Source organism: Erpetoichthys calabaricus, chromosome 15 (genome assembly GCF_900747795.2).
Source record: "Erpetoichthys calabaricus chromosome 15, fErpCal1.3, whole genome shotgun sequence".
NCBI classification, from domain to species: Eukaryota; Metazoa; Chordata; class Cladistia; order Polypteriformes; family Polypteridae; genus Erpetoichthys; species Erpetoichthys calabaricus.
Genome location: NC_041408.2, coordinates 91,709,902 through 91,725,159, shown reverse-complemented (window position 1 = coordinate 91,725,159; position 15,258 = coordinate 91,709,902). Strand labels below are relative to the sequence as shown.

At 43.3% G+C, this 15,258-nt stretch overlaps 1 protein-coding gene across 1 annotated transcript in view; it reads left to right on the top strand.

Annotated features, from left to right (window-relative positions):
• Positions 1-434: 434 nt before the first annotated feature.
• lrrc1 (leucine rich repeat containing 1) overlaps positions 435-15,258 on the top strand; it is a 115,251-nt gene continuing 100,427 nt past the window's right edge. Inside the window, exon 1 of the mRNA XM_028820132.2 lies at positions 435-1,144. Coding sequence (XP_028675965.1) covers positions 986-1,144 — 159 coding nt within the window. The 5' untranslated portion in view covers positions 435-985. The remainder of the gene's footprint in view (positions 1,145-15,258) is intronic.

Here is a 15,258-nt window from a genome sequence, read left to right as displayed (position 1 = left end):
ACACTAGGGCCAATTTAGAATCGCCAATCCACCTAACCTGCATGTCTTTGGACTGTGGGAGGAAACCCACGCAGACACGGGGAGAACATGCAAACTCCACGCAGGGAGGACCCGGGAAGCGAACCCAGATCTCCTTACTGATAGGCAGCAGCGCTACCCAAAGCGCCACCGTGCTCCAATAGAAATGTAAACCAATTGTATCTCAAAGGCGTCAGCCAAATAAGTAAATGTAAAATGTGAATACAAAGCTCACTTTTAGTTCGCGACCCAACATTATTTTGGAAAAGAAAACTAAACCGCAAAAGAAAAAGAAATCCCAAGCAAACAAAGTGACCGACGCGCAAGCCCCGCAGCCTCGCGTCACTTCGCGGCGCTCGCCCGGTTCGCAGGTCAGGTCGCGAGCGCACGAGGGCGGCGCCGGCGGGATTGGTGACGTCACGCTGGAATGAGGGAGTGAATGTTCCGGGTCAAAAACTGGAATGAGAGGAAATTAACCTGAGGGAGTCGGTGGACTCCGGCGCAGAGATGTAACCGACAGGCATTTCAGTCTGGGATACAACGCACTGAGAACGTTGTTTTTCTTTTATAAGAGTAAACTCAAGGGGAGAAATTTGACGAAGCAAAGCAAGCAAGCAAACAAACAAAACGAGAGCGCTAAGCGCCGGCCAGAGAAGCAGGGGGGAACCGACGGTGACTGACTCCCGACGTGAACTTTTGTTTATCTCCCCCAGGAAGAGAACGCCTTGTTTTTTTTTTTATGTCACCGAAGTTTATTACAGCCGACGTGTGTTGGAGGAGCTGACCAGGGGCGGGGGGCACCAGTTGAAACGTGCTGTTGGAGTTGCCTCCCCTCCCCATCGTTCTCGTCCCGGCGGTGTTTTCACTCACGACACCTTGATTTTATTTTTTCCTTTGTGACGGTCTTGGGGTTTGGAGGGGGAGAGAAAGGTGGATTAATCTCTTTAAAACCCAGAGGGCCGAAATAATGTTCCACTGCATCCCTCTGTGGCGGTGCAACCGACACGTCGAGACGATCGATAAGAGGCACTGCTCCCTGCTCTCCGTTCCCGATGAGATCTATCGCTACAGCCGGACCCTGGAGGAGCTTCTGCTGGACGCCAATCAGCTGCGGGATCTGCCCAAGGTGAGAAGAAAGGGAGGGGAGAGGGAATGCGGATCCACCGGCGCAGCCAGTGTCGGTGGAGGTGTGTGTGAAACTCCCGAGCTACAGCACAACAAACTTCTAGGCAGCTCCTTTTATCGCATAATCAAGTGAAATGCGCGAGTTGTAATAAACCGTTCCTTTTATATAGCGCCTTTTAGAGCGAACATGAGAGCCTGTTTGCAAGGATCGGCTGAATCCAAGTGCCCAAGACTTTTAAAACCTGGGGTGGCCAACTCCGATTCAAGTGGAGTTTATAGGCAGCTGGCTGACAGTGAAATCTCCCCCACGGAGCCCAACGCTAGAATGAGTAGGGGGAAACCTTATACAATTCCAATTTCTGTACATTTCTATATTTTTTTGTATCCCAATGTTATTCATACGTTCAAATGGAACTTATTATATTCTATACTATTCCAATTTCTGTAAATTTCAATATAAAACACTTCTGTTTTCCTTTGTCATGCCCGTCCGTTTAGTTAACAGGGGTCGTCAACTCAGGTCGGCCATGGCTGCAGGTTTTCATTCTAACCCTTTTCTTAATGAGTGACCTGTTTTTGCTGCTAATGAACTTCTTTTGATTTCATTTTATTTGAGTTGCTCTTGAAGACTCGGACCCCATAATTAGCAGCCAAGCAATCATGAGATCCCTGTGTGGAGTTTGTTTTTTATCCCCGTGTCTGCGTGGGCTTTCTCCCACAGTCCAAAGACATGCAGGTTAGGTGCATTAGCGATTCTAAATTGTCCCTGGTGTGTGCTTGGTGTGTGTGTGCCCTGTGGTGGACTGGTGCCCTGCCCGGGGTTTTGCATATGAAATTAGTAAAGTTTACAGAATTTCCAGAATTCACTGTCTTAATCTTCTTTATTTATCTGGTTTGTACATTGCAATATACTGTATACACTGCCGTTCTTTATTATATTCTGTAAGTGCCTTGCTCATGGGAAAGGCGCTATATAAATAAAATGTATTATTATTACAGGACTGTGAATTATGTGTACTTCACACCGGGTCTTTTAATTTAAAAATGGCTCAAGGATTTCACATGCAACCAAATGTAAATATTCCGTGTTGGGTTAAAGGGCCAGTTCTCATCAAACGTTCTTATAGTCAATCCTAAATCATCTTGAGCAATTCAGTTAATTTTTCGACAACTTTTAATTAAATTGATCTTTGAGTCAGGCTCAGGAAATAGAGGCCATGTCATGCCCCAACTTTGGGCATGGCATCTTTTCGATAATGATTATGGTATGAAGTACAATGGGTGGCACAATAGTAGCGCTGGCTGCCTCGCATTAAGGAGACCTGGGTCCTCCCAGCGTGGAGTTTGCATGTTCTCCCCATGTCTGCGTGGGTTTCCTTCGGGCACTCCGGTTTCCTCCCACGGTCCAAAGACATGCAGGTTAGGTGCATTGGCGATTCTAAATTGTCCCGGGTGTGTGTGTGTGTCCTGCGGTGGGCTAGCGCCCTGCCTGGGGTTTGTTCCTGCCTTGCGCCCTGTGCTGGCTCGGATTGGCTCCAGCGGACCCCCGTGACCCTGTGTTACGATATAGCAGGTTGGAGAATGACTGACTGACAACAATGAGATACAACATGAGCCAAAACAACTGGTGTCCATCACACAATATCTGAAAATTAAGAAAGATGAAGGTCTCAGGAATGTTGGTCTGCTCAGGTCCACAAAACGTTTGACCTGAACTCTTAGAAAAGAGAAAATCAACAATTTTGGAAATGTCTGCTAATGCACCGCGAGAGCAGCAGCAAGACCCAAAATTAAAGAACGGGTTCAATTAACAACGAGACTCGGCTGGTTGCAGTTTGAGGCCCTGACTTAGCTGGTTTTATGTCAGCTCCCTCACTTCACATTTCATTTTTGTTTGGGTGCCATTTAAGGAAAGAAATGAAGCAACTCAGAGGAACGATGAAGAAATTCAGGGGAACAAATCTTAAAAAAGCAATTCAATTAAAATGAATTCACAAGAGGTGGCGCAGTGGGTAGCGCTGCTGCCTCGCAGTAAGGAAGCCTGGGTTCACTTTCTGGGTCCTCTTTGCATGTTCTCTGCGTGGGTTTCCTCCCACAGTCCAAAAACATGCAGGTTAGGTGCATTGGTGATCCTAAATTGTCCCTAATGTGTGCTTGGTGTGTGTGTGTGCGCCCTGCAGTGAGCTGATGCCCTGCCCGAGGTTTGTCCCTGTATTGGCTGGGATTGGCTCTAGCAGACCCCCGTGACCCTGTGTTCGGATTCAGTGGGTTGGAAAATGGATGGATGGATAATCTAATCTAATATGGTGGCACAGTGTTAACGCTGCTCCCTTGCAGTAAGGAGGCCTGGGTTCGCTTCCCGGGACCTCCTTGTGTGGAGTTTGCATGTTCTCCTCGTGTCTGCAGTCCAAAGACATGGAGGTTAGGTGCATTGGTGATCCTAAATTGTCCCTAGTGTGTGCTTGGTGTGTGTGTGTGTGCCCTGCAGTGGGCTGGCGCCCCCTGCCCGAGGTTTGTTCCTGCCTTGCGCCCTGTGTTGGTTGAGATTGGCTCCAGCAGACCCCCGTGACCCTGTGTTCGGATTCAGTGGGTTGGAAAATGGATGGATGGATAATCTAATATAATATAATATGGTGGTTCGCTTCCCAGGTCCTCCCTGCGTGGAGTTTGCAAGTTCTCCTCGTGTCTGCAGTCCACAGTCCAAAGACATGGAGGTTAGGTGCATTGGCGATCCTAAATTGTCCCTAGTGTGTGATTGGCTGGTGCCCTGCCCGGGGTTTCTTCCTGCCTTGCGCCCTGTGCTGGCTGGGATTGGCTCCAGCAGACCCCCGTGACCCTGTGTTAGGATATAGCGGGTTGGACACTGACTGACTGACCGACTGAATTCACAAGAAGTTAATTAGCAGGTCCAACAGGACACTCAGTAAAAAAAGGGTTAGAACAAAAAGCTGCAGCCACGGTGGTCCTCCAGGACTGGACTTGGCGACCCCTGGTTTAGTACACAAGTACCGGCTTTAGACTTCAAATCCATCTGTGTGACCCTGAGCACGCCAGTTCACCTGCCTTATGCTCCAATAGAAAAACCAAAAGAAACGTAAAGCAATTGTACCTCAAAAGGTGGCAGCGCCAACTAGAAAATGTAAAACATGAATGCAGAGATCACCTCTCTTTTGTTGCCAGCGTCTGAATGACGAATGCAATCCATTGTATTGCTAACAAATGCCCACTTTCTTAATTGGTAACCAGTTACTGCTGCTAATTTAACACGATGCGCGTGGCTTTTTATTTTTTTTTCTTCTCGTAAAGGGCAGCCAAGTAATAAAAAGAGAGAGAAAGCAAGTCAACAGGTGACCCAACAAGCTCACGGCTCGTAAACAGGCCACCATTTTCAATTCCCTTTTTAGCTGTTAATGAAATAAACTCCGGAACAGCAGGTTTGAAAATGAATGGACCGATTTATTGAATTCCGTTAGAACGAGCCGGACGAGAACAGGGCATTCAGTCCCAACCAAATTTGCCAGTCCTATCCACCAAATACGTCCACAGTAACATCAAGTCGCAGACAGGAGTCTGGCTGCTCGGACTACAAGACTTAAGAGCAGTTTTTACCACCAGGCCATTCGACTCCTCAACAGCAACACCTGAACACTTACATCTACACTTGCATTACATCTACAGGTGCTGGTCATAAAATTAGAATATCATGACAAAGTTGATTTATTTCAGTAATTCCATTCAAAAAGTGAAACTTGTATATTAGATTCATTCATTACACACAGACTGATGTATTTCAAATGTTTATTTCTTTTAATGTTGATGATTATAACTGACAACTAATGAAAGTCCCAAATTCAGTATCTCAGAAAATTAGAATATCAATTAAGACCAATGCAAAAAAAGGATTTTTAGAAATGTTGGCCAACTGAAAGGTATGAACATGAATAGTATGAGCATGTACAGCACTCAATATTTAGTTGGGGCTCCTTTGGCCTGGATTACTGCAGCAATGCGGCGTGGCATGGAGTCGATCAGTCTGTGGCACTGCTCAGGTGTTATGAGAGCCCATGTTGCTCTGATAGTGGCCTTCAGCTCTCCTGAATTGTTGGGTCTGGCGTATTGCATCTTCCTCTTCACAATACCCCATAGATTTTCTATGGGGTTAAGGTCAGGCGAGTTTGCTGGCCAATCAAGAACAGGGATACCATGGTCCTTAAACCAGGTACTGGTAGCTTTGGCACTGTGTGCAGGTGCCAGGTCCTGTTGGAAAATGAAATCTGCATCTCCATAAAGTTCGTCAGCAGCAGGAAGCATGAAGTGCTCTAAAACTTCCTGGTAGATGGCTGCGTTGACCTTGGACCTCAGAAAACACAATGGACCAACACCAGCAGATGACATGACACCCCAAACCATCACTGACTGTGGAAACTTTACACTGGACCTCACGCAACGTTGATTCTGTGCCTCTCCTCTCTTCCTCCAGACTCTGGAACCTTGATTTCCAAAGGAAATGCAAAATTTACTTTCATCAGAGAACATAACTTTGGACCACTCAGCAGCAGTCCAAAGGCGAGACGCTTCTGACGCTGTCTCTTGTTCAAGAGTGGCTTGACACAAGGAATGTGACAGCTGAAGCCCATGTCTTGCATACGTCTGTGTGTGGTGGTTCTTGAAGCACTGACTCCAGCTGCAGTCCACTCTTTGTGAATCTCCCCCACATTTTTCAATGGGTTTTGTTTCCCAATCCTCTCCAGGGTGCGCTTATCCCTATTGCTTGTCCACTTTTTTCTACCACATCTTGTCCTTCCCTTCGCCTCTCTATTAATGTGCTTGGACACAGAGCTCTGTGAACAGCCAGCCTCTTTAGCAATGACCTTTGGTGTCTTGCCCTCCTTGTGCGAGGTGTCAATGGTCGTCTTTTGGACAACTGTCAAGTCAGCAGTCTTCCCCCTGATTGTGTAGCCTACAGAACTCGACTGAGAGACCATTTAAAGACTTTTGAGTTAATTAGCTGATTAGAGTGTGGCACCAGGTGTCTTCAATATTGAACCTTTTCACAATATTCTAATTTTCCGAGGTAATGAATTTAGGACTTTCATTAGTTGTCAGTTATAATCATCAACATTAAAAGAAATAAACATCTGAAATACATCAGTCTGTGTGTAATGAATGAATCTAATATACAAGTTTCACTTTTTGAATGGAATTACTGAAATAAATCAACTTTGTCATGATATTCTAATTTTATGACCAGCACCTGTACATTGCACTACTCACACACAAACTGTACCCGCACACACTGAATACTGACTGGAACTTGCATCTGCACTTTATGGAATATGCATCTGTACTTATAAAACATTATCTGTGCAATAACTGTCATTTGTACTTGCTGCTCATTCAACTCGTATTGCTCTATAACTTCTTTTAAAACGTACACATTTTATTTTATATGGCTTGTCTATTTTTAACTTGTAATTTTTTAAATTATTTTTTAGCTTTATTGGATCGAGGCTGAGTGACTTGTTTTTCTCGTCATACACATTTCATTGTATGTTGACCCTGTGTTAACCTATATATGACAAATAAACATAAACCTAAACGTAAGTCAAGTTTAGAAGGGTCCCAAAGTCCGATTGTCTACCCCACTACTTGGTCGCTTGTGCTCCATTGTGTTTCAAGCGGGTAGGCCGAGTTTCCGAACTCCTATTTGGAATTTTCAACTGGATTACACCCCTGTGCTAAGTCGGATTTCCGACTCCCAAACTTGTGGGTTGGTATGTCAAGCCCAAGGTTGTCTGACTTCTGATTAAGATGGCAACCCACTCTGTGAACTTTAGTGCAAAGCTCTCGTGTCGGACCATTTATCAGCGCTTCTGTATGTTTGTGTCTCCACGAACGTGTTACTGTGGTGTTTGGGTACACGAAATACTGCGTGACGTGCGGTTATCTAGTGCTGCTTATTCCGATTGAGCGAGCACAACACTGGTTTACCTGGATATGTCCATATTGTTTTTTCTGAACGTTTTACTGGAATATGGTTTGAAGTCATTCCCATCTGCGACTTCCGAGGTTTAAAAAATAAAAAGGCCGAACAATTCCTTGTGTCTGTGGCACTCTGTGTGAAGAAAAAACTGCCAAATGTTTGTGAGAAATGACCCCTTAACAAGTTCCCAGCTGTGTCACCCGTGTTCTTGTTGGTGCTCTGATTCTGTCACACCAGTCCTGACCAGAAGTGATTTTTGTGTATCTGTGACTACCATCCAAATATACTGCTCAAAAAAATGAAAAGGACCGCAATGTAATGAGAGTAGAGCATCAAGTCAGTGACACTTGGGGGCTAGTGGTCTGGTCAGTGAAGTAGCAGAGGGGTTTGTTCATCAGTTTCAACTGCTTTGGTGCACTAGAGGGGCAACAATGAGAAGACCCCCAAAACAGGAATGAATGGGTTAACACACACATGTCAAGCTCCAGGCCTGGTGGGCCGCAGTGCAGTGGCTGCAGGTTTTCATTCTAACCCTGTTCCTAATCAGTGACCAGTTTTCACTGCTAATTAACTCCATTTCCCTTCATTTCAATAGCCCTGTTTTTAATGATTCAGTCCTCTGAATTGATTTGTTTCTTCATTAAATGACAGCCAAACAGAAATGAGATGTGAAATGAGCCAAAAGATGACCAGCTAAATTGGGGCTTCAAATTTTAAATTAATTCCATTTAATTAATTAATTTAATTCCATGGCTTGTTGCTGTTCTGATTCTGCCACGGCAGACATTTACAAAACTGTTGATTTTCTGTTTTTTCTAAGAACACTGTGAAAATGTTTTGGTGACCTGAGCAGATCAGCCTTACCGAGACCTTCACTTTTCTTTATTTCCACACAAGTAAGCCCGCGATTCGCTAGCGAATCAGAAATCCAGGAATGGCAATCAGTGTCTGTTCCGTCCGATATCTGGATGGATGACATATCATGGAGGGTGGGTGCGTCTGGGGACATGTCATCTAATTACATAAGCATATCTGTACTAAAGCGGTTTTGTTTTGTGGAGACGTGATTCCGTTGCCTTTGCTGACACAGATTGCTGGCAGAGTGGAGCACAGCAAGTTTAGTTTACAGGTTGCGGTGTTCGTGTGCCAGCCACTGAGTCTGGGAAGCCGCTGGGTTAGAGTCTGTGACCGTTATGTGATCTATATTACTGGCACAGTGGATTAGAGCAAGTGTAGCTCACAGGTTGTGTTGTTTGGGCGCCACCTACTGACTCTGGGAAGCCGCCGCGTTTTGGGAAGTCGCTGTGTTTGACTCTGGACTCTGGGGCGGGCATCAAACTGAATGACTGTTATGTGATCTACATTACTGGCACAGTGGATTAGAGCAAGTGTAGTTTACAGGTTGTGTTGTTCGGGCGCCACCTACTGACTCTGGGAAGCCGCTGCGTTTTGGAAAGGCGCTGCGTTTGACTGGACTCTGGGACAGGTGCCAAGGCCGCAGTGCGCATGTGCCTCAGTGCGTCCGCCGTGCATATATTAACTGTGGTTTAGTAAGATAGATATTGTGTGAGGGGCACACGTTAGCTGGTCATGTGGCAGCTTGTTTTGTGCCTCATTATTGTTTGGCTGCTAATTAAGGAAAAAGAAACAACTAAGGGGCCTGAGACAAGTTAATTAAAACTGAAGCAAAAGAAGTTAATTAGCAGCAAAAAGTGGTCATTAATGAAGAAGATGGTAAGAATGAAAACCTGCAGTCAATGTGGCCCTCCAGGACCGGAGTTTGACACCCCTGGTTTAACAGGTGGAGGGAGGCTACTGACATTTGACCCTCCTTATCTGTTTTGTCATTCGTTTTGCATTTGGCTACAGTCAGTGTCACTACTGGTGGCATGAGGCCATACCTGGACTGTACAGAGCTGGCACAGGTAATAATAATAATACATTTTATTTATTTGTAAGCACCTTTCTAAACACTCAAGGACACTGAACAATAGATAAAACAGATTTTAAACAATAAGTAAGATACAAAGATTAAAATCAGACAAAGCAATTGTAATCAAAGAGAAAAAGCCATCTTAAACAAATGAGTTTTAAGTGTAGATTTGAAAAGTGAAAATGATTCAATATTTCTAAGCTCAGATGGTAGTGAGTTCCAGAGCTGGGGAGCAGAGCAACTGAATGGTGGTAAGACGGACGAAGGGGACAGTCAAGTGGATGGAGGAAGAGGATCCGAGGGTGCGGGAGGGAACGGCAACATGGAGGAGGTCAGACAGATATGGAGGGACAAGGGTGTGGAGAAGAATTTTGAATTGAATTCGGAGCTGAACTGGAAGCCAATGAAGCTGCTGCAAAACGGGAGTGATATGGTGAACAGAGGGGGTTCTAGTAATGATGTGGGTGGGCAGCTGAATTCTGGACCAGTTGAAGCTTATAAAGAGATTTGCGAGAAAGACCAAAGAAAAGGGAATTGCAGTAATCCAGATGAGAAGTGACAAGGCTATGAACAAAAAGAGCAGTGGTGTGGAGAGAGACGGAGGGGCGAATACAATTAATGTTACACAAGTGGAAACATGGAGACCGGGAGATGTTATTGATGTGGGACTGAAAGGATAAAGTACTGTCAAGGATGACACCTGTGGGGAAGGGGAGACGGAGGAATTATCAATAACAGAAACAGGCGCTGAGCAGACTCCTGTCAGTCATGGAGAATCCACTGCATCCACTGAACAGGATCATCTCCAGACAGAGGAGCAGCTTCAGCGACAGACTGCTGTCACCGTCCTGCTGCACTAACAGACTGAGGAGATCGTTCCTCCACCACACTATGAGACACTTCAATTCCACCCGGGGAGGGAGAGGGGTAAACGTTAACATTATACAAAGTTACTGTCTGGTATATGTACATTGTTATCACTCTTTAATATTGTTTATATCAGTATGCTGCTGCTGGAGTATGTGAATTTCCCCTTGGAATTAATAAAGTATCATCTATCTATCTAATCTATCTATCTATCTATCTATCTACTCTATCTATCTATCTATCTATCTATCTATCTATCTATCTATCTATCTATCTATCTATCTATCTATCTATCTATCTATCTATCTATCTATCTATCTATCTATCTATCTATCTATCTATCTATCTATCTATCTATCTATCTATCTATCTATCTATCTATCTATCTATCTATCTATCTATCTATCTATCTATCTATCTATCTATCTATCTATCTAATCCTGCCAACTACGCTATCTATCTATCTATAACAAAGGAAAAATGATCAGTTTTGGATAGTGTTGATTTTGTACCTCAGTTTTGTCACTTATTTAATTAAAAAAAAATGTGAAGAAAACCAGGATTTGTTTTCTGCTGTGCAATCAGTAAGTGAGGAGAGTAGAAAGGAAGCAGTAGGTTTGCTAGTGAGGTAGAGCTGGGTGTCATCAGCATAACAGTGGAAGCTAATGTCATACGGTGGTTCCTCGGTATACATCCACTTTAGAATAAGTCCAGCTTGGTATTCGTCCTGTTTGGGCGTGAAAAATTTTGCTTGGTATACGACCTTTGTTTGGAATACGACCCGCGTACTAGAACACCGCGCGCTACCCTTGTTTACCTCTCTCGAGACAAAGCCATGACTGCCCACGAGCGTTAGTACGCCAGTTGCTAGCATTCAGTGAACAACCCGCACTGTAACTCTTGGTGAATTTCCATGTGATTTTGTGTTTTTTCGCATAAATTTGAATTGATTGTTGAAAAGTATGAAGGTAGCGTGCGTATCCGGGACTTGGCTGCTGCATACTGCATGCTGAGAACGATGGTATCTACGATTGTGAAAAACAAAGATGTTATTAAAAAGTAAAGTGAAGTTAAGTTTTCATTTATTTCATCTAATTGCTTTTGTATTTATGTATTTTAGTATTAAGCAGTGTTTAAATTATTTTATGCAACCCCATCAATGTATAATATGCCAATAACAATAGGATTTTTTTTTTTTCATTGGAACGGATTAATCATTTTCCCTTTATTTCTTGCGGAAAAAATTCATTTGGTATGCGTCCTGTTTGGTATAAGTCCAAGGATCTGGAACGGATTAAGGACGTATACTGAGGTACCACTGTATGTACAAAAGATATTACCATGGGGAATGAGGTAAATAATGAAAAGGAGGGACCCCAGGACAGAGCCCACCTGAAGTAACAGCGGTGGGTTGGGATGTGAAAGTTTTAAGTTGAACAAACTGAAGCTAGGGATCTGCACTGGCAATTGGAAGGTTGCTGGTTCGAAACCTATAAAATACCAGAAGGGACTCTGCTCTGTTGGGCCCTTGAGCAAGGCCCTTAACCTGCAATTGTTAAGCACTTTGAGTAGTGAGAAAAGTGCTATATAAATGCAAAGAATTATTATTATTTAATATGCTGAAGTATTTTCCATGTTGATTGAAGGGAGGCAACATACACGTCATTTAACCACAGAACTACAGGTTAGGAAGCTGACTCTGTACCGTATTGGCCAGTTTGAACCCCTGAACACACATCAGGATATAGCACACACCTCCACCTACACCATGACACTTGTTATTAAACACATTATATTTGAAATAAAATGAAAACACTTTTTGTAATGTACCATAATCTAGATTACAATATGTGAATGTCAGGTTGTATAATAGCTCAGCTGAACTTCACACTACAGTAGTAACACAACTATGCACTGGGCTTTATTCTTACATCAGAGAAGTTCTTAATTTAGGACGATTGTTTGTGAAATTGGACATTTGAACTTGCTGTATTATTTTTTTGTTGCAATTTAAATTTATTAGGAGTCTGAGTCGGTACATTTTTGCCGACTCCAACTCCACAGCCCTGGTTATAAGGGGGTCTAACTTTTGTTATATTTCTTAAATAAAAAAAAAGCTGTCCTAGTAATCTGATTAATATGTGATTTTAAAATTCATGTCCAAGTCAATAATTACCCCTAAATTATAAATGTAAAGAATTATTATTCTCTACCAGGAACGTGTTAAGATGTTTTTTTTGGTATTGACAATCTTAAAAATAATTAAAAAGCAGAAGCTGACGAGAATCCTTTGTTGTGTCTGTTTCCATTTAAAAATAAAATAGTTTTTGAATAACATTAAGATCAAACGCACACACGGAGAGCGGCGCTCGTTGGCTAACTTCCTATATTTAGATTTTTTTTCTCACAAGCCATCTTCATTTGTCATCTCTTGTTTCATCATTATTTATTTATACAAATCATACTTCCCCATCTTGAAATGCCAAATGGGAAGTCTGCACTTAATTGTCAACCATTTTTTTTTTTTTTCCTACACCTTGACATTTATGTCACTTTCGTTTTCGAGAAGTGAAGTCAATGCGGTTAAATGGACTGCGGTCATTCTGGCTTTTCTCACGGTTAAATTTCACTTCCTAACTTAAAATAGCAATTTGCTTGCAGTTTCTTTTTGTTTTGTTTTAATTAAATCAAGATGAGCCGCCCGCGTTGTTTTCCGGTGTAACGTGTGCTCACCTGCTATATCAGCAACATGGGGGCAACAGTTGGAGACTTGGTAAGGGGAAGTGTGTTCTTCACACAGAGTACCCCCAAACCCCAGACACAACCTCACAGACACAAGCTGAGGTTTAAATAAAAGGTTTATTAATTCAACTTTTCATGCAGGCTTTGTGCTACATCAACATCATCATCATATCTTATCACACCACTGCCGTATCCAGGTAAGAGCGACGTCCTTAGCATCCTTAAGATCTTCATCGGTACATGTAGATAGATAGATAGATAGATACTTTATTAATCCCAATGGGAAATTCACATAGGGCCTTGGGAACATTCATGGAGAATGTGGTCCATTGTTTGGGTGGGCTCACCACAGGGACATTCAGCGGTTGTTGTGAGGCCCCATCTCAATAGGTTGTCCCTTGTTTTGCCCACCTTTGACCCAGCACGGTTAACTCTGTGAGGGTTGATGTCTACTTTTGTCAAAAGGAGGAGTTGACGATGGTAATCAACTGTAAACTGTGACAAAACCAACCGTTACATTTTAGTTGGACTCTCGTTGCCAGACGGAAAGTTCGATTCATTGGTTTGACCGAGATTTCCTGCACTCTCGTGAGTAGCAAGGCGCACACAACGGCAAAAATGGCCCTGACATCTGGCGACAGATCAAAGCGAATGCTTAAAACAAAACACTCCGTGGACGATGGTTTGCCCATTATTTCTGAACTGGACTATGACTGATCGAAAATGAATGTAAGGTTCCAGCTTCAGCTGAGTGGTCCCCAGCTAGTCGTGGTACTAACAATGTTCGCCAGGGAGGATTGCCACTTAACAGTGATAAGAGGTAGAAACCAGAATGCAATGCACTGCCACGTGAAGACAGCCTGGTAGCAAGCCTGCCGCACATTCTTGGCAAACTGGCAGCCACAGCGTGCAGCCAGAGTCCGATCAAGTCCGAGATGATCTGGTTTTGCTCAACCCCCCCGTGAAGTGGCAGGAGCGTAGCGCGCCTCCTGTCTCTCCCGCTCATGTTGTGAAGGGTGGGGAGCTGAATGCACGCTAAGCAGACGTGGACGGATCAGCTACTGGCTCTGCACTGCTTTTGCCAAGATGCCCATTCTGCTTGTCGCTCTGCGCATCGATTATTTAAAAGCCTGTACAGCAGCTGTCCTTCTGTCTCACTGCCTTGTCTTGCACAACGTTAAAATGTTTTATAATAGGGAGATGTTACTCATATCCTCATCCCGACATCCACATATCATATGTGTTTACAAAGCGTGTTTTTAATAAGTTTACATGTGTTTAAAGCACGTGGGAGTGGTATTTTAAGGCTTAAACTATAAAAAAGTTTATTTATATGTTCTTGCTACAATTGTGCTTGAAAGTTTGTGAACCCTTTAGACTTTTCTGTATTTCTACACAAATATGACCTAAAACATCATCAGATTTTCACTCAAGTCCTAAAAGTAGATAAAGAGAAACAAGTTAAACAAATGAGACAAAAAATATTATACTTGGTCATTTATTTATTGAGGAAAATGATCGAATATTCCATATTTGTGAGTGGCAAAAGTACTGTATGTGAACCTCTAGGATTAGCAGTTAGTTTGAAGGTGAAATTCAAGTCCGTTGTTTTCAATCAATGGGATGACAATCAGGTGTGAGTGGGCACCCTGTGTTATTTAAAGAACAGGGATCTATCAAAGTCTGCTCTTCACAACACATGTTTGTGGAAGTGTATCATGGCACGAACAAAGGAGATTTCTGAGGACCTCACAAAAAGAGTTGTTAAGGCTCATCAGGCTGGAAAAGGTTACAAAACCATCTCTATAGAGTTTGGACTCCACCGGTCCACAGTCAGACAGATTGTGTACAAATGAAGGAAATTCACAACCATTGTTACCCTCCCCAGGAGTGGTCGACCAACAAAGATCACTCCAAGAGCAAGGCGTGTAATAGTCGGCGAGGTCACAAAGGGTACCCCAGGGTAACTTCTAAGCAACTGAAGGCCTCTCTCACATTGGCTAATGTTCATGTTCATGAGTCCACCATCAGGAGAACACTGAACAACAATGGTGTGCATGGCGGGGTTGCAAGGAGAAAGCCACTGCTCTCCAAAACAAACACATTGCTGCTCGTCTGCAGTTTGCTAAAGATCACATGGACAAACCAGAAGGCTATTGGAAGAATGTTTTGTGGACGGATGAGTCCAAAATAGAACTTTTTGGTTTAAATGAAAAGCGTTATGTTTGGAGAAAGGAAAACACTTCATTCCAGCATAAGAACCTTATCCCATCTGTGAAACATGGTGGTGGTAGTATCATGGTTTGGGCCTGTTTTGCTGCATCTGGGACAGGACGTCTTGTCTTCATTGATGGAACAATGAATTCTGAATTATATCGGAGAATTCTAAAGGAAAATGTCAGGACATCTGTCCATGAACTGAATCTCAAGAGAAGGTGGGTCATGCAGCAAGACAACGACCTTAAGCACACAAGTCATTCTACCGAAGAATGTTTAAAGAAGAATAAAGTTCATGTTCTGGAATGGCCAAGTTAAAGTCCTGACCTTAAACCAATCAAAATGTTGTGGAAGGACCTGAAGTGAACAGTTA